Source organism: Bos indicus, chromosome 15, assembly GCF_029378745.1.
Source record: "Bos indicus isolate NIAB-ARS_2022 breed Sahiwal x Tharparkar chromosome 15, NIAB-ARS_B.indTharparkar_mat_pri_1.0, whole genome shotgun sequence".
Classification (NCBI taxonomy): Eukaryota; Metazoa; Chordata; class Mammalia; order Artiodactyla; family Bovidae; genus Bos; species Bos indicus.
In genome coordinates, this window is record NC_091774.1 from 26,117,134 (window position 1) to 26,142,525 (window position 25,392).

At 40.9% G+C, this 25,392-nt stretch overlaps 1 protein-coding gene across 7 annotated transcripts in view; it reads right to left on the bottom strand.

Annotated features, from left to right (window-relative positions):
* CADM1 (cell adhesion molecule 1) overlaps positions 1-25,392 on the bottom strand; it is a 352,430-nt gene that overhangs the window by 14,615 nt on the left and 312,423 nt on the right. For 2 of the 7 annotated variants that reach the window (XM_019975255.2, XM_070803462.1), the window contains exons 7-10: positions 25,209-25,381; positions 20,643-20,723; positions 9,935-9,967; positions 2,331-2,384 (exon numbers count right to left, since the gene is read on the bottom strand). In XM_019975255.2, the coding sequence (XP_019830814.2) occupies positions 2,331-2,384; positions 9,935-9,967; positions 20,643-20,723; positions 25,209-25,381 (341 nt within the window). The remainder of the gene's footprint in view (positions 1-2,330; positions 2,385-9,934; positions 9,968-20,642; positions 20,724-25,208; positions 25,382-25,392) is intronic. The other 5 variants (XM_070803460.1, XM_019975256.2, XM_070803463.1 and 2 more) reach the window with 5 other exon arrangements.

Sequence of the window (25,392 nt, forward strand, 5' to 3'; positions counted from 1 at the left end):
CATAACAAGGAAAGAATGAAATTTCTACCCAGATGGAGCAGGGAATGGATGGTAATATTATTCATTACCACAGTTTAGCATTAAATGTGCAACACCTCCTCTAATTTATTGATGGACTGTTTAAGACGGGTGTTAACCTGTTTGTCTTGTCTTATAATTGAATTCAGTCTCCAGGCTACAGAAATTTGAGAAGTTCATCCTTTCTCAATCAATATGCTCCCCTTCAGTGACCCATTTCAAGACAGCTTCATAAAAAATAATGTATTTTGTTTTAATAAATTTAAACACTATGACAGCTGCTCAATTTTTATTGGGTGTTTTTTTTTTTTTTTTTTTCCCTTCAGACGTCTCTTTGCTGCCGAGTGAAGCCATGCTCACAATCAATAGTAATTGATTAATCAGCATCCCCTTTGAACAAAGGTGCTAATCAGTTTTTGATTAGTTCATCAAACCAGATGCAAAGGCAGCCCAGCCCCTGCTTGATGGATCATCAGGGTTCTACTTGACTTATGGCTTCCATGCAATGTGTGACTGCAGTGTTCCTGGATAGGGAGGGGGGAACAACGTAATAATTAATTTAACCGAATTATTATGAACACAAACAGTTGTTGGTTTATTGCTCCCGACTCAGGGGTGATTGATAGAGCTGCGGCAAGGCTGCATCTGACTTGGTGCAGAGCTGAGAGACCCAGAGTAGTCTTTAATTGATGATGCTGGAGGAAGGGGTAATGGCTGCTTTAGTCCCATTTTCCTAAGGAGGAGAAAAATGACTTCTGCGTATCTGAGTGATCCTTGTCTGGCTGATATGCCAAGAGGGATCAGGGCCAAGGAGAACTCAGTCCCTTCTTAGGATCCTTGAGATGATCCAATTGCCACTGTGTCACAGGGCTGTTTTATTTAGGGTCAGGATCAGAAATGAGTGGACTACTTACACTCAGCATGATATTCTAAGCAGGGAGAGGACTCATCTACTCTCACTTCAAAAAAAAAAGATCAGGCTAACGTTTTTGCAACTTCTCTAAATCCATCACAAATGGGAGGCAAAAATAAAACACTGCTTTGATGGCCAGCTATCTTTCTAATCTTCTATTTATTTATCTATCTAAATTCCTTGGGATTTGGAATTTATTTATTCACCCAACAAGCATCAGTTGAGAGCTTACATAGTCTACACCCTGACAACAGGTGTACAGCAGTGAACGAAACTGATATGGCCTCCTAGAGCTTCCACTCTGTGGGAAAATCCAACAGTTCAAGTTCAAACTGGGACACGCTACATAGCAGAAAAATAAAGGCATCCTTGAGGCTTCACAGCACAGAGGAGGCAATATATCCATTGACTGTGAAAGACCGTGGTATTATCTCATTCTCTCACTGGATAAGTAAGACCTGTAGTTAAAGCCACACCTCAACAACCAACTATTCCAGGGAGCTGCAGTGAAATCTCTCCAAGAAGGGCAACATGGAACCCTTGTTTCCAAATGGCTAGAGTCAGCATCTACGGTCCTATGCCTTGGTTTCTCCTAATGAGGAAGGGCCCTTCCTTACAGACTTATTAAGAGGCAACTGATCAAAATGTTTCAGAAGCTGTAGCTGGTTGGCAGTGAAGTACCAGGACATCATGGGAGATCATATAATTGTTTAGCTCTGACCATTTTAAATCTCCTTCCCCTCCTTTTTAGGATATGCTTCTTCTTCTGGATTAGTAACACCTAAATCCTAGAATCAAGCATGAAACCTACTTTTGCAAGAGCTCAGTGTGCTGTGAAAAAGGTCTGAGGTGGATAATTAGTTTACATCACGGTGTGTGACAAAACAATTACCCCCCTCCCTTCCTCTCTTCCCCTCCCTGCCCCCTCCTAAGATTAACTATGACCTGGCTTTTCTAGTATATTCCACAGAAGGGGATGATCAATATGAGCTTTTTTTTTTTTTAAAATAAAGATCTTGTCTCATAATCCAACATCCTTAAAAAGCTTTGAAATGCAACAAATTTTCATGAACCATTATATACTTAGAACATAAAAACTATTTTAAGCCACTGAACACAGTGGCTTTAGCGCAATCCCAAAGATGATTTGACCTCTACTGCTTTACAGAGTCAGCCCCCAATCTGAAATATACATGCAATATACAATCAGAGAAATACACAGGGAAGAGAGGTGGGTGGGGAGGAAGAAAGTGTTAATAAAAATCTGTTCTTTCTTTAGTCTCAAAACCCACAGTTTTGAATTAACTGCTCAGTGATCCAAATGGCCATGTTGTGGAAGTGGACGGAGGGCCCACAGGTTGGACACTGCAGAGCCTTTTACCTAATAACTAGCCCTTACCTGAGAGGTCCTCACTGTCCAGTTCTTCTGCGGAATTGGGCAACTGAGTAAGGCCTTACAAGTAAAAACAAATCGTTTTTCTTTTCATTCCTCAAGGGACATAAACAAAACACTTAAAAACTGAGGATGAATTTCTTAAAAAATTAAAAAAAAAAAAAAAACATGAGCCAAATCTCTTGCCATCTCTCTCTCTTTTGGAGAGCTTAAATGTATTAATCCATAAGTACATTTCTCCAATCATTTCATTTTGTTATGGATACGCAATCGAGGCAGAAAGATTCCTCAGTCTCCACTTTCAAAGCACATGAAACATGAAGGTGAATGTTTCAAATCACTCATTCATAACAGCATGCAGAAAGAAAAAAAATAAAGCCTGATTGTTCGCTGTCGATGCTCTGATAGAGCTCTTAAATACAAATATATTTAGATGTTACATACTGATGTATGTAAGTTTTAGTTCACATTTTACTATAAATTGAAATTCCTGGCCAAGACTGACAAACACAGTTCATTATCAGTTGATGATGATCTTGGATCATTTATTTCAAAATGGTGCGGCATCTGCTAACTGCAGATTGCAGGTTATGCTTTCATCAGAAAATCTGATTTGCAAAATATTTTTCAAAAAGAGATTTAAAAAACCAGTGGTATTCCTGGAACAAAAAAAAAGTAACCCTCAAAGCTGAAAAAGCAGTTAGGTCAGGAGATAATCAACTGGAGCCTGAAATGCCTGTATCTGAGATAGCACCAATGCTGGCCAGCTGGGACAGCTCTCAGCTAGCTGTGTTTGGAAGGGAAAGAGGTGAAGGTAGAAACAGATAAACCACGGGGGGCTTAGCGAGTAGACGGCCTCCCTTTCCTCTTGCTGTATTTGCCGGCTACTCCCTTTAATGAAGTTAAAAGCACCACAAAATATTAGGCAATCAAGGGGGCCTTTACTTGTTTCTCCCTGTTTAGCTCAAAGTCATGTCTGGTTTGAGCAGACCTGCTCCAGGTCCCCTTGTCTGCACAATAATTGGCTAATATTTCTCCAATGAGATTTGTCACTTTTGAAGATACCTGTGGACCTGTTAAACTGGAATGAGGGGCGTGCTTTTTTTTTTTCCCCCCATCTTTCTCTTTTCTTATGGTCAAGCACAAAATATACTCAGTAAGTATTTGCTGAATTAATGATTTGGGAGTAATGCTCAGTGAACTGCCAGCAAGAGCATAATAGCAACTAAAACAAATGCTCTAGAAATAAGCAATGTCAAACTGATCACATGATTCAAAAGGTCCCAAATCAACAGAAACACTTATGTAGAAATGGACAGTAAAAGCTTGGATTTTGTAAGTTGTTTTATAAAGAAACCAAATGAATATTGATAGCTCAGTCATGTCTGACTCCTTGCGACCCCATGGACTATATAGTCCATGCAATTCTCCAGGCCAGAATACTGGAGTGGGTTGCTGTAGATCCAGGGGATCTTCCCAATCCAGGGATCGAACCAGGGTCTACTGCATGCAGGCAGATTCTTTTACCAGCTGAGCCACAAGGGAAGCCCAAGAATACTGGAGTGGGTAGCCTATCCCTTCTCCAGCAGATCTTCCAGACCCAGGAATCAAACCAGGGTCTACTGCATGCAGGCAGATTCTTTACCAACTGAGCTATCAGGGAAGCCCCTTTATAAAGAAGCCAAATGAAAATTGATAGTTAGGTTGGTGCTGTGAAAGAGTCACATGAGCTCCTGAAGAATTTCTATCATGACCCTTGGGTGCCAATATTCAAGGACATGTGCCAATTAAACATGGGAGGATTCAAAATTCATGGATGTTCCCAAACTATGCATTTAGGCAACCATGGGAAAGCAATGAGTAATGCAATAAATTACAGAGGCAACTGAGTAGGGATGTTATGCACTGGTTCTGAAATCTGATTGGTTGAAAGTGTTCCCATTTCTAATTGGCTTTATTCATTGTATAAAGACGGATGAACACAATTATTTGAATAATTGTTATAAATGAGCAACATAAAGAACTTCTTTGTAGTTAATTATGAATTTGCAGTTCTCAGGAGGCTAATCCCTCACTTTTACGTGGCCCAATGAATATCAAAGCATTCTACATACGTGCCTGGCACCCACTGAACCATATTAAACGAGGATGTTTCAAGTAGGCAGCTCGACTGCTGAAGGCTTGTTTCCCTGGGGAGGGCATTAGAAAGCTAATTTTACAAAATAAAGACAAATATGTTTATGAAATATCATTGATATGCAAAGTTTCCCATTAAAAAGTGACAGACAGTTTATACACACCTCATTAAAGATGAAACTGTCATTTTTAATGGCATAAACTTTAAAATATACCAAATCATCTGGAATCTACTGCTCATATTACATCTGAAAGTGGGAAGCCATTTAGGTTACTGGTGTTAAATTTATTTTTGCACAACTATTGCTCATTTTATGAAACTATAGTGCTCCTCCATAGCTGGCTAATTTCAGAATAAATATAATTAGGAAGAGTTTACTGAAGCACTGAGTGTACACGTAAAGACAAGCAAAATTTACCTCCTAAAATTGCTTTGGCTTAGGTAGTTTTCTTTCATGATAAAAATTATACAGCTCTCATTTTCTCAAAGAAAAAGACAAAGATGCATTTTATGAGGCAGAGAATAGTCTTCAAAAGGAAACTCCGCCATTTAACAGTAAGTGGGAAATTACTTCTGAGTTTTGCTCTTATCACTTGTTGAAACCTTTCCTCGTCACTTCAATTAAAATGTATTCAACACATTTCTCTAAACTTCGTTAAACAAATGAAAGTTGACTTTTGGTCCACATGGAATTTTCTTTTGAGCAATTAATAAAATCCTGAGGTGCAAACATGATGATTTAATGCGTGAGACTCATCTCCTCCACAGACAGGAATCTCACTTCTTTGTGATGCGATTATGGGCTGCCTGTCCCATGCTTTTCTGCAGACACTGCTTCTGCTATTGGGATAGCTACTCCTCCTTTCCAGCAGAAATCACTGGCTTCTAAAACTGGTATGAATGGCATGGCAATTTTAAACCAGGTTAAGGAAAACTTCAAAAATTAGAAACAGCAAGAAATCCTAGAGATATTTAAATAAATTCAAGGTCAAGTGAAATCTGAATCTTTGGGGTTGAGCTCATCAGGGTTTCCCCCCTTTTTTTCCCTGAAACTTCCAAAACAGAATGATCAAATAAAACCTCTAGGAAACAAACAACTTCCCACTGGCCCTAGTATTATTCCCATTATGAAAAAGTAGGCGATGGTCTCTCTCTTACCTAAGCAGCACACATCTGATCACTTGGCCATATTATGGAATCTGTTACTTCCATCACCAGCCATTAAGAGTTCAGACGCCCCCGGTTGTTTTATTCTAAAAGCTCAGTCAGTCATCCTGTTCTTCCTGCTTTGTCAGCTTTTCTGGAGAGTTTTCCCCTTCATCCCATTAGCAGAAATTTGGTTCACGCCGTTAAACAGTAGCATATTGTTTGCAAACTGCATAGCAAGGCTGAAACACAATCTTCAGGTCCTGCAGCCATTCGTAAATCGTTAGCTTGGTTCTTGAGTAGAACACACATGTCTGCAGAGTCCCTTGACTGAATGACAGCCTTCGAATGCCATTGTTGTGCACTCAAACAGAGAGATGTGCAGAGGGGTGCATACACAGGTGGCGGACATAGAGGTTGTAATAATGCGCACTGCTGGCTATTGCTCCTTAAAAACGGGCTTCAGAATTTCCCCACAATTGAACAGAAAGATAAGAAATTTCATGTGATTTTAGACTTCCATCACGGCTTGCGCTACTTATAAAATAAGTCAGAGAAAGAGAGATTTGTGGGGTAGTTACCTAAGGGCAGTGGTCTAGGAGAAGAGCATGGATCTGGCACAGGGCAAACATTTTGGAACCAAAACTGAAAATGAAAAATTATGTCAGAGAGGTTCCCGGTGTGAGTCTCGCTACACTTGCAAACTGAATTAAAAACTAGTTACCTCCTTTGGGGTTATAAATCATGAGACCATCAGCCTCTCATGTATTAAGAGGTGGAAAGCAAAAGGACAGGTAGCCTTGAAAAAAAAAAAAAAACAGCAGGGGGGTAGAGAGAGAAAGAGAAAGACAGAGAGAGAACCCCAAACCCAGAGGAAGCCAGCTGATCGCAGTGCAGCAAGAGCACAAGCACTATTCCAGACCGTGGGCATGCTGTCACCCGGAGCCTCACAAGAGGGAGGCGGGTGGGGGAGAGGCACACAGGGCGCACACAACAAGGCACAAGACACTTAGGGAGCAGCGCCCACGGGGGACACACAGACAGAGACCATCACACACACCCGCACGGCAAGGGCCAGAGGAACGACGACACCGTCCGTGCTCACATCACTCATGCATTTCTGCCATCAATTTCAGACCATACGGTACCAGGATTTGGCAGAGTGTTTTTTTTTTTTTTTTGGCATTGCTCAACATGCACACATGACACAGGATTCTTCCTGTCCAGGCCTTAAGGATGAGCTCCAAAAACACAAATGCTCAAGATCCTTCTTCAAAGAAGATCCCTTCAGTCACCCTAGGCTAGGAATCCCATTCTTACACTCACATTTATCTTTACTATCAATTAGATCCTTAAAGAAACACTGTGGCCGATTGTTGTTTGGTTTCTTTTTGGAGAAAATCCATTTGCTTTTGAATCATGCCCATGCACTTCTAACCTTCCAATACATGCTTATTTCAATCAGATATTGGTAAGAACAAAAGGTCAACATACATCAACAACTGATATACTTCATACGTACTCTAGCAACACAAGCTTGAATAAAACATTTTAATGAGTCTTCAAAGGGAAAGTATTTTGTAAAAAAATTTTTTTTTTCCTTTTTAGAAAGGAGAAATATGGAAGGAAATCCACTATGAAAACTTTAGGACCAGTACAATGGTCACAACTGGCTGATCTAATATGTCTTGTCATTTAAGTTGCCAAGTTATCAAACCACATTTTTCTAGGCCCAGATCCCCAACACGAACACCTCAAGATAAGTCTCGAGTGAATCTTAGTCACATGGGCTTACCGATAAATCACTTCAACAAAACCAGTTCTATATCCTCATTTCCTTGGAAATCTGGTCCCTTGCTTTGTAACTTCATCACATTCTATTACCTTTTCTATCCTGGCAACTGACCTGGAAGACTTTTTTCCCCTCTGTCAAGTCAAATTCTAGATACTACTTCGGCTTTCATTTAAGCTTTCTGCTGTGGGCTGGAGAGTATGCTGTTTAAAAGTGGTAGGATCCCTTTGTGAGGATGCTATGAGGGTTTTAGATAAGTTGGGGCATGTATTTATAAATGCGTTTTATAGGAATCAACCTGGATTTTCACGTCTCTCCTCTTGCTGTTAAGGAATCATATATGTACATATATATAGATATATATACACACATATTCTTCTTATTTCCTTTTTTTCTCCCCGAATTTCTTGGCTCAAGGTATGCTTCTCATGCACTGCTGGTCAACAGCATACTGCCTGAGATATTGCTGGCTTGAACACTATCCCTGAACTACTAAGAAAGTGCTTGCTTCTCACGGTACACAGGCATCTCTTGTTTCCTGTCACAGGAATGTGAGTTCTATTCCAAGTGTCTCTTTATTATACCCTCAAAAGAGATCACCTTCACTTTCTCTTTCTCCATAGAGAAATATATGATCATATGGAGAAAGAAAAAGTGAACGTGATCTTTTTTTGATCCTATTAGTATCCTAAAATCAGGACTGGCCTCAAAGTTAATTTCTCATTTTTCAGGTCAAGGGACATATTTTTTACCTTGATTATCCCACCCAACTCCAGGACCTAAAACTATTTGAGTCATATAAGTACACAAATTTTATTAAAGGGACCTAGAAAACAGAACTCTGGAGTCTTAGGAGATAAATGATCAATATTTCTTCAAAAGAACTCACAGACTTCAGGAATCTTATGGTTACATTTGACCCTGGAGTTAATTATTGAAAGCTCAGAACTTAAAGCATCCTAAAAAGAATAGAATAAAATCTCTTGAACTACATTAAAATAGCCTTAAAGCTCTGAGAATAATCGATACAAGTCAGGAAGTGCTCAATTAATGATGAAACCTACAAATAACCAAGCTTAATGGAGTGCGATGCCTAAGATGTAGCAGGCACTATGGGGCATTACCTTGGAAAGTGGAAGTTTTATACCTAATTGATTTCTCATGATTGTTGGTGTTTCTGGCCCTTTAACTAATTTTATGAACTTTTGCCTATATGCCAATAACAGAAAAGGGTGGGGAGAGGTGGATTAGGGCCTGAAAGGGTATTACCCCATACCCACCTTTGTTCTGCTTTCTTAGAATTTCTCATCAGAAGGTCCAGGTATGGAGGTGGTCTGCCAAGTGTCAAGCCCTGACCTTCAAGGCCCGCTTACACAGGTTTTGCTGTGTAAGGTCTAACCGGTAAGGTCTAAATGTAGGTCTATTTAAGAAGGTCAGTCGTGCTTGGAAGAGCTGTTTCTCTAAAAGTTGAATGAACAACATAGGCTTGGCTGATCACTTTTTGTCATTTAAATGATGGATTTCAACTCTGCCACAGTATGCAAAGTGATTTAAGTAGGCCCTTTACCAAATAATTCCCTTGGATTCAGTTATTAAAATTCAGCCTACTTTTGACTAACATATCTTTCTCCAAAGCACAATATCAGCAGGGTGAGATTTGAGCTAAGTAATAAAGCAATATACAGATGAAACACGATTCTCATTTTTGAACAGGAGAGACATAGAAAAGTGAATAGACCGCTTCCAACCTAGGAAGTCAGAGGAGAAATTGGGGAAAGGATTCCCTGATACCTGCTCCTGAGCTTCACTTACTCGATTTTAATCCACTTTTGGCTGAAATCATAATGAGTTTGTTCTTTTAGTATTCTGTCTACAAGATACCTCCCCACAAATATCTTTTTCAAGTCTCAGTTAATGCTGTTGAAATGTATGTATGGTATCTTTCTTAGTCTGGAGATGTTTTCTGCCAAATGTATAAACTTATATGCACACATGGAGATTAAGCGCAAGTGGTCATGGAGGTAAATACAATTGGGAGTATAATTAAAGAACAAAGTTCTTCCTCATTCCTATGTCATGCATTGAAACAGGAATCTTTTGCCCTGATCTGTCCTACAAATGACTCCTCTTCAAGATGTACCTGGGACTCTCTAGCCTATAAATGAAGAAAGCAACTGGGCCTTTAATTCAGATGCTGTGATTTTAAGGCAAATATTAGTTCTTTTTCTGGAGTCCCTTATGTTTCAGGGTCTGGTGGCATTGTAGAAATAAGGGCTACATGCAGCTAAAACTTCCTCTAACCCAGCTAGCCAGCGTGGAGGTGGCCTCATCTCAGACTGCAACCATTGGCCGCTGAACTTTCAACAGAAATGACAAGACTCGACATCCTTTCAAGCCTCACAAATTAGAGTACATTTATGAGATCAGTCTACTCGGAACACAGTTTCCCTTGAAGACTACATTGCTCTTTTTCCCAGGCTTGCCTTGCCGCTCAGCAGTGCTGAGAAAGTAGATAAACAGTAATGTGGTACCAACCGTGAACTGCTGGTTCTGTCGTCGCCGTGGTGTCTACAGACGGGAACAGAGGATTGGAGGAAGGGAAGAAACAGGAGGAACGGCATGCAAAAAAAGGGAAAATGGAAAAAAATGGAACAGATAATATATGAGCAAGCTTTCAAAGAACATCGCGTGACAAGCAATAATAAATGAAAAGCCAAAAGCATTTGAAGTGAGTTGCACTGTTTTAAGACATGCCTTCAGCTCAAAGCTGCGAGCCAGTGAGGATAACAGTAAATTCTTTGGTTTTGGGGGCTTGCCAGGACACATCTATTTGCTAGTCAAGAGTCAGGGGAACATGCAAAGTGATGAGAAACACCAGTGCAAACTCAGTGACTGGTGGATGGCTCTGAACGTATCAAGGCTCAGGACTGCGACACAAATGCTCAGTTGAGAGGCTGGCTAAACAACAGATTCATACATTCAAACATTGCCTTTGTTTTAACCCAACCCACCCGGGCACTTGGGCTTTACAACTCCCAATCAGGCGTCACTGAGTCGATTCCATGTTTACGATCCTTTTACAACTCATAGGCAGATGCCTGCAGATGAATACAGGGGTTCAAGTTTTTCATCCAGTGTGTTATTTCAGCAGAGTTCAGCTGGAAAGTTCAGTTAACTTGGAGGCCATGGGGATGAACATGTTAGAGGTTTTCGGACTGGTCTTTATACACACACACACACACACATACACACACAGAGACACTCACCACTCACCCAGCCTTCACTCTGCAGATCTTACTGTATTACACTCTTAAGAGCAGAAGTCTGGTATGGAAACAACCAGGTCCACATAACTTGTGAAACGCCACTTCTCATCACGTGACATTCCCAAAGTGAAAGCATCCAGTCGTCCAGACCCATGATCCAGAACCACTTTCACTGCTGTGAGCTGCCAGGAGTCCTGCCTCCAAGGTGAATTAGGAGATGGCACGTGATGCTTTTTCACTGCCAGACGCACTTGCTGTGGGAGAGACCGTGGTCTGTCTCTTTCTTCTTCTATTTCTAATGCTGTTCAAGCTTTCTCCTTCAAAACCTTTCAGGCTTCCAAATCAGGCCTGCTGTATTGGCTCCTCTTCATGGAAAATTCCCCAAGGGGCTCCAGAATTTCCTTTCTCATTTTGGCTACAGGGGAAGTGGGATAAATATCTAACAAAATGCATGGTGACATTCTTTTTCCAAAGTCATGTTAACACCACTCTTCTAGCCAACTTCATTCCACCGTCAACCCGTCTGCCCGGGTTTTAACGTTCAGTTCCACCTCTCAAGGGGTCTCCCTCCATGGTTCCCTTCTGGCCAGACCAGTGGTGACACCCACACACAGGCTGGTCATGTTGAGGGGAAGTGGGATTTGGGGTTAACACTGTTGAGTAGTTATCTGTACTTTTTTTTTTTTTAAATCATGCAGCTGGTAATTATTTTCATGAGTTTAAGAGACTCCAAAAGACTCTTTCGGACTTGACACAGGCAATGTTTAAATGCACCATAATGCCAAATATGACTTTGTTTTCGGTCCAAGGAGCCTGGTGCTTCTGATTTATAAATATGACACATGAATTCACACTGGTGTTCCCCTTCATTGGCATGCCCTCCTCAGAATCCTAAACCATCAAAAAATTAGAGCCCTTCTAAGGAGTCAGAATTAACTACAAGTCTGAGAGGCCATTGCAGCTTAATATAACTTATAGCTGAGTTTCTGAAGATCAGATGAAGGAAAGAAAAACATAAACCACATCAGAACGCAATACTTACTGACAAGTCTGTATGCATAAAATAGCAGTTAAAAAACAATACTGAAAATTGTACAGTTGAAACATCTCTACATCAGATGCTCACGACACATCTCCTTACTTGAAACATCCAAATCAATGTTAGTTTGCGGTGCTTTTAAAGGAGGGGCAAAATCAAATGCACATTTGCATAGAAACTCTTAAATGCAAGTTTACACATTTTATGGCTAGACACTGGTTCTCTTCCAAAATTTTTTTTAAAAAAGCAATAAACATTTTGGTTCATTATTTTTGTAGCAGCATTCTAATATGCTTTATTTTCACCAGTTAAATCATCACTATAAAATGAAAGAAAGGGATTGGGGTAAAACCTAAGGGTCCTCAAAAATGACGTTTTAGCATTAACAGATGACTTGTAGGAAGACAAGTGACTGTCTTCCTACATCACAACATCATGTTGGCTTTATGACAAGATCAAATGAACAGAAGCTGGTTGTACACTACTCTGTGGGTACCAGAGGATAAACAAAAGAAGTTCACAGTGCCGCTTGCCTCCCTGGTCTGGGGATGCAAAATCCATCAATTGCACCCAACAGGGAAGAGAAAGGGAAGTTGAGAAGGAAAACACACAGTTCTAATACAGTTAAAAGCAAGCACGTGTTCAAGTAAACAACACAGTTACTGCAGCTGGGAGTGGCAGAAACCAGGGATCAGCAACGGAGCAGAGACCGCAGCAGACACACAGGCTGGCTACAAAGTTGAGACCGAGATGGAGGGTATACTGCGGGAGTTGCTGATTCCATTTCTCTAAGAGCATCTGGTGTGGTATCTGAACAGAGGCTATTTCAAGTAAAGAATGAAAAAAAAAAAAAAACCTTTTAGAAGTGACTTTGTGCTCCCCACAGGACAGCACTGTGACAGAATCTAATTCTCCTTCATAATTGCATTACGACTTCACGCAGAAACCACAGACACCCTGGCTCTGAAGTGAGTGTGGCTCTGTGCAGTAGGATTTATTAAGGTATTGTAATCAGAAGGCTGGAGAGATGTGCTAGCCCACCCCTGTGAATCAACTTGTGGGGTCACTATATTGTTTTACAACATTCTAAGCATACAGGCAAGACGCAAACAGTAACTTTCCAGGAGAAGATAACATAGGCTGTAATTAACTTGAAAAATGAGAGTGCCTAATTGCCCTAACAGAGGCTTTCTTCAAACTTCATTCTGTGGCTGTCTTTAAAAAATAATCTTTGCACTAAGCCTAGGAGAAAAATAGGTCACAGAAAGTTGAGGTGGACTTAATGGTGGTACAGGGCTATGAAATTAAAAAGGCCTTGTTGAGCTATTGTCTCTATTTTAATTTTAATTACAATGAGGGAGAAATTTATCGTACATTTATTTTATATGGTCAAGAAAAGACAATCCCACGTTCTTGCAAAGCCAGTAAGTGTGTATGGTCTTAATAGTCACTCCCTAGCTGTTTTATGAGTATAATTAAACAAGGTAACCAAGGGCAGGGCCTGGACTGCTGTTTGAAAGATGAACATTTCGCTAAATATCAACTTTCAGTCTCCCAGCCATACAAACAGTTTATGGAACTCTACCTTGAATAAATTAAACATCACCTATATTTCACGTGACAGTATATTTTCAAAATCAAAAGGCTCGGACGATATGTCAGATTAGAGACTCTAGCTGTTTAACCAAGAAGCAAAAAATAAAAAAAAAAAATCCCCAAAACAAAACCCACCAAAAAATGTGTGTGAGGCAGCTGGACACTATTTAGTTGAAACAGTCATGTGTAAGCTCCACTGTGGCACATTCTAATCCTTTCATATGGATTCTCTCCAACTTAGAATTGTTCATTGAGTGTGACAGACTGGGGGTTTAAAACTAATCCATAAATTAGTCTGTGGTCTCAAACACAACGGGTGCCATAAATGAAAATGAAAATCCAAGAACAAAATTAAATTTACAACCTTAAATACTTTTTCTTCTCCAATTGCTCTGTGGTGCTCCTGCTTTACAATACCCAGATTCACTGCAAGGCTGACTTTTTTGGGGGGGCAGGGAGGGGTGGGTGCAGGGTATGCATTAAAAAATGCACAGGGTAATAACCCAGAGAACCCAATCTGCTCGAAAGCAGAGCTTAATTGTAAAGAATTTAAATTCTGCCATTTTGATTGTCATAAGCTTAGATGAAAGCATGCTAAGCAGTCCAGACATATTTTAATACACTTTCCCTTGGTTTATTTTCTTAACTACAGTCAATAAGGAGCCAATGGGTTTTCTTAATTGAATTCCCCTTCGGTTTGTGTTATGGAACTGCTTTAAATCTAGATGCCGGGGCAGGCGAGGAATTCCCCTGACAATTTTATTCTCACAGTTGTGCCGCACTAGCCAATATATATTATACTTTTTTTTCCCCTTTTCTTTCTTTTTGACATACTTGAAATCTATTGAAAGCAAACATATATGCTGAAAAATTAAACTTTGAAATTTATTTTCTACCCATTTCCCAGTTAATTTTCTTCCCATCTATGTTAAGTTTTAATTAAACTCCCATTTCTCAGGGATGGGCGAAGCAGATAGGAATGAAGCTAACAGTCCCGAGTATGAGACTCATGAGAAGCTCCCTTCCATCTTCACGTCGCCTCTCCTCTGAGGGGAGAGACTGACCCACAAGAAGCTCCCTTCCGTCTTCACGTCGCCTCTCCTCTGAGGGGAGAGACTGACCCGTGAGAAGCTCCCTTCCATCTTCACGTCGCCTCTCCTCTGAGGGGAGAGACTGTGCACCAAGGATCTGAAAGAAGGGGACTAGGTTTGGTTTTTCCTTTGGTTAATTTCAAGTTTTGTGAAAACCTTCTTCAGAATTGTTCACACGTGCTGCTATGCCCCTGAGATCTTTGCATTGGCAAACCAGATGTTCTGAAAACAATAGGAATCTGTACCGTGGTTTCACTTAACAAGGAGAACAATTCCTCTCCCACGGTGTATGTCAGTGCTGGGTGGGAGGAGTGGCAGACAGGGGTGAGGCACGGTTGCAGGAGAAGAGAGGGACATAGGAGGCTGAGGGTGGACAGTGGGGAGCAGCTCCAGAAGTAGCAGCTGATACTCCTCTCCGGGTAGATACTCCCAGGGCTGGGTCCTTCCTGCCAAGTCCTACATTTCCCAACACTGAGATAACTCCAACTTTCTAATTCTAAGTAACCTGTATTTAAAGTGAGATGATTTTTTTTTTGCACTCTTGTGCATCAGTCTGCAGTATGAAAACATGTCACCTCCTTCTCTCTTGGATTCTTTTTCAACAAGGAACATAAGAGTATGGATGATGACAGAAATGATGATTAGAAGCATTAGAAAAATTCTCACTTCCTATCCCTCATCCCCTTTAAAAAAAAAAAAAAATGCAGACTCCGGTGCCCTTCACCACTAACTTCTTCCATTCTCTCGTAAGTCAATATGGGTCAAAACCAGTTGGCTATTGACGGTATCTGTAATAAGCTTATCAGCAGCAGTAAAATAAAAATGGGCACACTTGAGACAGTATGGAAAAACAATGGTCAATGCACTTAGGGGGCAAAAACCTAAAAAGGGAGCTCATTGCAACAAAGATGGCTCCTGAGTGTCGGCTAGTGCCCTAGTAATAGTCTTGTCACCAGACATACTGGCACATATATCAATAACATTTGATAAGTATTCAGTAAATGATGAATGAAAAACAGTCTTAATGGAGTAGATACAAACTCAAGAAAAAAGGCAATTTAGTAAACATTCTAGGATGAGAGATGAGTATCTCCTAGCAACAATGGTTTAGTATATACCCAGGATATAAACACACACGAGACATGCACACACGCTGAAGATAGATGCTTGACGTAAAGCTAGGTCTTCATGCTTAATTTCCAAAATGCCATCCTTTCGTATCCACTTTCTATCCATTCCCTGATGGCACAGACCGAATTCTACTTCTGTGATGATCTCGTCAATCTTCTGCATCAGCCCTAAGCGCACAGTATCTCTTGCTATTGAGTTCCAGTGGGTATAATCTATTCCCTCAGCTATATATATTTCAAGGGGTTCCAGGAATTTACTGTCTCCATGGGTGTTAGCACACCGCTATACATATTATGGGTCCTTGATATTTGGTGACTGAATGCCTTATGAGCATTACCCTTGACATCACGCAAATGTCAACAGCAGAGTGTAGGGATCATGAAGGTAGGATCCTGGAGAACACACAGCTCAATGTGGAGCAAAGCTCTGTAGTCAGTCTTAAGACAGGTGTACTTCTTTCCTTTGCATTTAGGAAGCTAAAAACATGTGCCAGGGTGTTGAGTTTCCCCAGTTTGGCATCTTCTACAAATATCCCCGAAGGATAAAGGCTGCTCTCACCTCCTTTATTTATGTGATCTGACCCACAATACACACAGAAAAGCTTACGAACAGGAGACTATGAAAGCCAAAATAATAGTGCGAGCCTGGGGGACATACTTTCTCCAAGGTATATTGAATACTGGGTGCTCAGATGCCAATAAGAAAATCCGTGCTGTTTTCTTTTCCAAGAAATACAAAATATTTAATTGGATATGTACTTTCAAAAAGAGAAAAACTCATTTAGAAATGACCTACTTCATTCTTATGAAGGATTTTTAAATGTGTTTCAGATTTTGGCCCTATAGCTATTCATTTCTTATTCTAAGGTGATTTTAATTTTTTAATTTATGACAGTTGCATGTAGAAGTGTGACCTACAGGTTGAACTCCTCCCAGCCTGAATTTTATATTTAGGCTGCTAAGGGTGTTTAAAACTGAGTGCTGACTATTTTCTATGGTACTTTTCTCATCAAGCATCTAACCCAGGGCACAACCAAGCAGATCCAATACAATATCCACATTAACTATGGAAGGAAACACAGAATATTTCCCTAAGGTGACTGACCCAACTGGCAGACAGGGGCGGAACTATACCCAAACACAAAACAGGTATTTTTATGTACGTTTGATATACAAAATCAGCCAATTTCAAAGAAAGCTCAAAACAAAACAAAACAATGCTCCCGCCTCTATGGCGATAAATTTTTCTTTGACTCTGGTTTCTGAAAGGAATCTCCATGGAGGACTGTTAGCATGGGTAATGGTTGGCTGTCTCTGTATTTTAGAAGAGGATGCCAGGGACAATTTAAATTATGCAGTTTGCACTTTCATATTATAGCATGTATCTTCCATGAATGAAACCACACAGACTTGATGTAAAAAGAAAAAAAAAAAAAAAAAAGTGGGGGCCTGCCAGTAGCAATAGTCAAAACAGAAATACGTGGTTAGAAGATCAATATACACGAAAGAGAACAGAGACACCAGAGAATCTTATGGGACATCACAGGAGGCTCTGTGTGGCTCCCATCCCAACTCCATCCCTCAAATGGCTTCTTATTCAGAAAAAGATTCTAACGGTGGGTGAATAATTACAAAGCCACAACAATGCTCATATGGCTAACTGACATCAAGTCATCCTTTCAGGACTCTAGAGCCTGCAAAGATCTTCCAAAGATGAGGCTACCTTTAGATGTGGCCTTTGCATGTAAGTCGGGAGAGCTTCCCCACGCAGAATGCATGTGAGGCAGGGATGCCCTGCTCCTCCACCCACCTATGATTCTGGGTGGGGAGCAGCAAGTTAGGCTGTCGTTGCTGAATAGCTAAGTCATATCTGTCTCTTTCGCGATCCCATGGACTGTAGCTTACCAGGCTCCTCTGTCCATGGGATTGCCCATGGCAAGAATACTGGGGTGGGTTGCCATTTCCTTCTCTAGGGGATCTTCCTGACCCAAGGATCGAACTTGTTTCTCTTGTATTGGCAGGTGGGTTCTTTACCACCAAGCCATGTGGGAAGCCCCAGGTTGGGCTCACAATTCCTCTTTTACCAGGACCTCCAGAATGAAGTGCTAACATGTTTTGAGGGAGTCAGGTGACTGAGAACTCATGAAGGCCTGCCTCCCTAACAAGGGGAACAATTCGATTATTCCGGTTGTGGAAGATAAAAGACAATGCTGGAACACTTCCTTTCAGAGACATCAGAAATCATCTATGACCTTTCGAGTTTAAAAACATTTTTTCGACTGCATTTGTACAATTTGGTTGTAATGAAACTCTGACCTAGGGAATGTGTTTCAGTCATTGCATTTGCCTGGGAGAAAAGAAATAAGATGCCTGTTGGCTTCCTCTTCCTTTTTTTTTTTTAAAGCCAGCGCTTTATGTTACTGTCACTAGATTTAGCTGTTGAAGCTTTTAAGGCTAATGGTTAGCTGTAATGTACCAAATAGTACAAGAAAGAAGAGGAGTAGAAATTAATTTAGCTCTCCATTTGTCAAGATTCAGTCTGGAAGATTTTTTAGGAACCAATCTAAATCTAGGGGATGGCCTGGACCTTTAAAATGGGACATGGAATCATTCGGCTCTGTAACCTTTAATCTGTTTGAAGAAAGGAGCAAATGTTAAATTCCACAAGTACACTTTCTGGGTAAGATAAATATATATAACACTGCTTGTTAAGACATAGCAAGCCTGTGAGATCACATCCATTAAGGCAACGGATTCTCCAGTGTTGTTTTAGAGGCAATTTTACTTTAACGACTCTTGGGTGTGCCACTGAGAAATCAGGGCATTCATCACCACAAGTGCATTTTGTGTGTAGAGAGGGTTCAGCTAGGAACATCAAGAGGCCAAAAGTGCATCTATGAGATCATCTTTTGTGACCTTGAGCTGAGAGGCCAGGAGACGAGAAGGAGGAGCAGAGAAGTCCCTATAAAGGTACCTGTGATGTGGCCAGAAACATAGCATTGCTTGTTTTTAAAATTTCCTCTTAAATGGAGTCTCTGTGGTTGGAACTGTGATAACAGCGAGTTGTAGCTGTTTCAGGACGGGCGATGAGCTTCAGTCTGGACTGAAGGATTAGGAGTGTGATTGAAGCGCCTCTGCCGAGTTGCTGAAATTGACGGCGAGAGGGGAGGAGGTGAGGGGCTGTTAAGAAGGGTCTTTAAAACAAATAAAAATAGGCTAAGCTAGTGAGAGGCCACCCACAAATGAAAAGTACTGGCTCCACACTAAGGAGAAATGTGGCGCTTATGCTGTAAACTTGACTGGTTACCTAGATGGAACCTTCTACAAGGAGAGGTAATCAAGGTGGGCTCATACCTGGGCAACTTCTGTAAAGAAAAAAGACCATCGATGGGTTTTCCCAGTGGATTCACACAGGCAGGGCAGTGGCGAGTGGGCTGATGTAATTTACAATGACATTCAAAGGATCATTCATAGGAAAATTCATGAAAACCTGGGAACAGGAGCTCAAGCTTGATTGGCTCACTACTGGGATGAGAGGTAAGAAATCATGAAAGGCAAACACCTGGTCCATCGCATGGAGAGACGTTAGCATGGTTGCTCTAGAAATCAGAGTCAGGAAGGAGTGTCTTTGCTGTCCTTATTAACGATACAGAAAGTGGGAGGAATCTATTTGCTCTACTGATAAACTGAGTTTACTTAAGAAGCAGAAGAAACTAACAGAAAGCTAAAAAGGGAAATACACACAGATAAGAATTTAGGAAGCAGCCTGGCTGGAGCTGAGTTTAGAGCGAGACACAAACACCAATTGATGGATTTTCAGAAGCTTTTCAATTAAGGGCACACACTGATGTTTTCACAGACACCATTCGGAACCATCCTCACTAGCGGCTTATTTCAAAGTTCTCTGTTCCACTGTAATACTTAAGAAAGGTGAAGAAAACTGAAATTAGACCATCTACTGTTATATTTCATAAACTGATGAGGCCTCCTCTTTCACTGACCACTTAGAATTTTCATTTTGTCTATCTCACCGAGTCCTGTGAAAACTGAAAACATCTCCAGAAAGTTAATGTGAAGGATGTTTGTCATATCTAGGGTGGTAAGGAGGCTAAAGATGAGTATACTATTCAGCAATTTTAAAGAAGTCCAGTGATAGGATTGTACACCAGAGCACATGGTTCAGAGATGGAGTGCAAAAGTTAATTTTTAAAGAGATTTTTTTTTTTTTTTTTGGGTCTCATAGAATAATTACTTTTCCGTGTTTCTGGGGCAGGTACCTGTCGACAGCAGGTAGGTGCAGCCTTATGTAAGGAAATCTTGCAAAACTAGCTGACATGGTAAGGCTATAACCTTTCCCACTCTGGTTGGCAGAGAAAACTCCAAGCCTCCCAGACAAGCAACATCAAGCATTGAGAGCGTCTGAGGACCAGGAAAAAGGGACTGGAAGGCACACCTCCCCTCTCAGTGATGGTCAGAAATAGGAGACAGTGTAACTTTTTGAATAAGTTTCAGAGAGTCCAAAGAGCTAAACCACAGAGTGATAACTGCTGTGGCTGCCTCTCGCACTCCTCCAGTGTTTAACGGAGGGCAGTGAAGGGTACAGGAGTGCCCAGCGGGGAAAGGACGGTGGGTCCCCAGGCGACACAGTCTCAGCAGGTACTCTCTGGGACAAAAAGGATGATGCATTTAGGAACATGGCCCACACGGGCATGGTAAAGGGTGGGTATTTTCTTTCACGTGGATTAAGATGAAATTAAGACGAGGAGAGGATCCAAAGCCAGGATACTTACCATTTTGCCAACCGTGGCTAAACACAAGCTATCCAGCCTCTAAGAGCTAGGCTGCCATTTTCCCTAGCATTTTGCTTTGCATGGTGATGCTTAAAAGAGAATTCTGCAAAATAGCTGATCCTACTGTTAAATTGCTTGGATGTTAAAGATTTTTCTGAGGTCCTTAAGATTCAACTTGAGAACATAGTATGTAATGTCTTTCAAATTACCAAATGAAGGAATACTTCAATTCCAAGGATCCAAAGAGACCTTTTAAGGCTTCTTTTTTTTATACATACCAGAAAGACAATATACATTCAGGACATTTTCAATGGCAATGAAGGTACCGTACCTGTGATGATGGTGAGGATGGTGGTGGTGGTGGTGGTGGTGGTGGAGGTTGTTGTGGGAGGAGGGATAGTTGTGGGGGGATCTGGATAAAAAAAAAAGGAAAATCAAACCCACAATGCTGAACACAACAATGACCAGTAATGACAAAACAAAGGCATGAAGACACTGAGGTGTTTGTTTGATGACTTTCCTCTTTAAAACTCAAAATCCCCATCCCCCCACAAAGATTTATGTCTTCTACTCATATCCCAAAGCCTTATCCGGAAGAGCTAAGAAAAGAAGAAAAGAAAATTTGTACTAATGAAGTGAACTAGGGATGAGAAGACGAGGAGTAGGAAAGGGAGGAAAAAATAAAAACATACGACACCCTCCCATCCGACTTCAAAGGGTGGGGTTAGACCGACTCAGGCCCCGAGAGGGTACAGTGTTTGCAATTTCTTTTATACTTTTACCGGTGGGAGAAAGGAGGAGATGGCGCTGCTCTATCTAAAGGGCTCCTATCGGCCAAGGAACAGTGCTCGCCTGCCTCTTGCTCTCTGACTGTTAACTTCATTATTCTCCATCAACACATCCCAGCAGGAAGTAAAACTACTTCTATACTTGTAATAAATACAAAGAAGAGAGAATGTCACCACTAAATATCAAGTTCCAGGCATGTGAGATTTTACTGAGATTTTATTTCTTAAAAGTCAATAAATTTTACAACTTATAAATATTAATGAGTTCGTCGCCTTTGCTTAAGCCTGACCTACGTGGGCGACAGTGATAAACACTGAAGAACATTTCCATCTTGTAAACAAGAGAGCTAAATATAAACAAGACTTGACCCTCAAAACCAGGAAATCTGATAGGGAATTCTCTGTCAGGTGTTTGATATACTGTATATTCTTCTATAATCTCAAAAATTATTTGGAGGGGAAAAAAGGGAAGGCAAATATGAAAGAGAAAAAAATTTTCGACCCAAATGATCAAACTGAATGTGTTAAATTGTCAGCAAGACTTTGAACTAAAGCAATCATTCTGCTATAATAGAGCATTAGATGACTTGAAGGCTTTTGATTTTAAATTTTATCTAAAGCCCGTCAACTTTTTCTCCTTGACACTTCTGGTGTCCTTTCATCTCCAAGGGAGCTCCCCGACTGTCTAATTAATACATCTGAACTTTAATTATATAATGTACCTTTATTGTTGGCACAACTTCCTGGAAGTTTACAAAAACATTATCTTGGTGTTTGGTTAGATGGTCTGCTTAAAAGATTCTACCATTGATCAATAATCCGAGGTTTTCATTTTTCTCACAAACTTCTCTCACACATACACAAATGCACAAATTTGACAGGGAAGAACCAACAGCAGACGGGTCTGTTCTAGGAGAGACCCTGTTGATTTAAGCTGAGGGTGCCAGCAAACTACTAGTGAAAGCAGCCTCACACAAGCGCCAAAAGGAACCCATTAAAAAAAAAATTCATTCTCCTCCAAGAAGCAGAAATGATTAAATTAATCATTTCAAACGGCCTTTTTAGAAGAACAGACAGTACGTGCAGTCGAGCTTTGTGGATACTTGCTTATGGAGGCCACAGGCGGGGAAGCATTTTGTGACCCGGCGGACCACAGGATGCACGCACGCCCTGTGGCAGATGCAGGTGAGGTGGGGACGCAAGGTGAGCGAGGGCACGGGTCCCTCAAGACATCCTGCTCTGCCCACGCCCCAGCTCAGCTGCACCCAGAGACGTGTCTTCTTTGTTCTGATTCAGTGACGATATTTATCACTCAAAAGGAACATCTGTAGCTGGGAGACCTCCCCTGATATACTATAAAGCTATTTCTGTTCCTATTTCTAAATGCATTGGCACAAAATGTGTGATGTCCACCACACAATCAAAGTGCACCTGGAGGTGATTTGAAACTACGATTACGGACACGGAGAGGTACAGAGACTAACGAGGGCAGAGATTTCAGAAAAAAAGGTCACCAATCCCTTTCAGTTTGTGAAAATCACACACTTTCAATTATTTTTACCACTACTGGGGTAATTTGTCCTTCACATGTGGCTCAAGTGACCTAAATGAATTAGATTCTGTTACCAGGTATAATGCTTAGATCACTTCTAGTGTTAAGAGCAATGTGAGGTCACTATTTAAGAAAATACAGAGTGGAGCTAATAAGCTATTTGACACATAGAGGCTAAAAGAACAAAACCAATTGGGGCTGAGGCACTGACTAGATAGATTCTCCAAGTAAAGAAGTTACTTCCAGAGAATTAAACATTTTAAAGGCATGTTAACTCTGAGTTTGTAAAGAACTTTGAAAGTTACTGTAGTAGTGCAATCAATTGGCTTTGAAAAGAAAACCTACTTACCATCTTCTCAAATTGCTAGAATATTTTATCACTAGAGCAGCAACAAGTGGAGTGCGCATTCTAGCCTGCATCCAAGTGTTACTGCCAGCACAGGTTACAGAGGGAGGTAGCACACTGAGGACCTAGCAAATTGCCTAGACCAGGCAAAGCGCCCCATGCTGGGCTGGGGAGACAGGTGGGTACAGATGCCCTTGCCTAAATGGATGCGTCTGTATTTCTTGTCTTTTAAATAATGCACTCTGGCCCAGATAGTTCATTCCCAGAGAGCAATCTTGTCCTACCAGGAAGCAGAGAGAAAAAGAGGAACTACAAAGAAAGACACACATTTCACTACAGACTTTGGAGTCCAAGTATAGTGACTCTAAAACACACTTAGTAAGCTTGTGCTGGGGCAACTTATGTGACCCTTCGTAGCTTCATTTTATCATCTGTAAAACGGGAGGATGATGCCATTACCTGGTCATCCTGTTACTATGGAGATTAGAGGTGATCATGCACGTCAGACTGTCATCTTAGCACGTGGAAGGAAGTGAGAGAGCCCTCAATAAACGCTAAGCCAGAAGCTGGGATCCAAAATTATTCAAAACTACCTGTCCATCAAATCCACAAAATGTTTCTCATCTTGAGATGTTGGAATGGTGGGTACAATAAATCAAAGTTGTTTTTCCACATAACTTAGTCTTCTGAATCAAGGAAGCATATAATAGACTGGTGAAAATTTGTATCTGCTTTTTTAACATCTGTCGTTTTTAAAGAGTTGAAAGAGAGTCTGTAAACCTGTATAACAGCAAGGTTGGGGCCTTGCATGAGGCTCAAACCCTGATGTTAAGGGGCGGGGGGGGGGGGGGGCGGTTCATAGAAGTAAAAAGGGGGGTGGCTGAAAATGGGGGCACACAGAACCTCTTTGCACCTACATGGAGAGCCATTCCTTCCACTCTGATCTCCTTAACTACTGGGGAGAATTAATGCTATAATGTGTGGACAACAGGCCACATGGGTTGTGTGTAAAGAAAACACACCTCAAAAGTCTACATATAAAGTGATTAGATGTGAGCTTTTAATTCTGCTTTATGCTAAGGGAAAAAAAACCTCCAGTATAGTTAAGGACAATATTTTAATATCCATGTAAACATGGGGTAAATCATTTCATTAAATGATTTTTCTAGTTCATCAGAAAGATTGTTCTATTTTCTTCACAGGGAAAGTGGTCAGGTTCTAAGATGTTACGGAGTAGATTTCCCATATGTAGATTTGTGTGTGTATATATCACATACACTTATTCTTGGATTATTTACATGGCTCACTTGAGAGAAATGCACATTCCTGTTCATATATTCACATGACACTGAAATTGTCATGTGTATGGTTATTCATTCTGTATCAAGTCAGCTCATGACTATTCTTCCTGGTGTAAAACTAACTGAGAGATTCAATTGGACAGGAGAGACTCAATTTGTCATCATGAGACTAGACAAGCAGTGCACTCCTCAGCTAAATAGAGAATATTAACTAGACACAAAATTGACCGTAAGCTGTAAATGGGAAATAAGTTTAAAATGGCTGGTACAAGTAGATGCACAATACATATTTGTTGACTAGAGAGTGAAATTCCTGATCACGTGCTTTAATAATCCTGCAAAAAGATATTAAGAAAACAGACAAATAAGAAAAAAAAAAAATTTGTGTCTAAGGCAGTGGCTATAGTGGTTAACGGAGCTACCGGGGACCTTCTATTTTTTTTCCAAGTATTTACTGGCTTGCGACATCTGGGATGTAATAGCTTCATGCTGAAAATAGGATAGTTCTGCTCATCAAAGCAGGAGAAAGGCTAGCCCAGGTATCATCAGAAAATACCACTGGGAATAGACTTTCTGAGCTGAAGAGCCATTAATTGGTAAGGCTGAATTTCGCAGTCATTATTTCTAACATAATCTCCATAGCTTGTGCCTGAGGACACAGCTTTCCTACTCAGCATGACCAGAGTCTGTGATCGAGTGGGAAACCCCACGGTTAGAGAAGGAAAAGAAAAGGCGCTGGTTCTCCCAGTGGAGGCACCGGGGTCCACCTCGGGCCAGGCTTCTTTAGTTCTTGAAGGAAACAAGCTGGCGTTTTGGCTTGCAACTTGACCAAAAGCTTTACGAGTGAATTACAAGCAGCAGCTACACAGTAAATGAGTCAAATGGAAGAGGGCTTCATCTTCTCACGTACCGTATACATACAGCATATAATCCGAATGAGCTTTCCCCACTATGTTGGAAGCCTCACAGCGGTATGTACCATTATCTGTTTTGTTTAGGTTATTGATGAACAGGTTGGGCCCCGACAGCACGGCATGTTGAGGCATTTCATCATCGACTCTCACCCAAGTCACCATCACAGGCCTGCAGAAGGA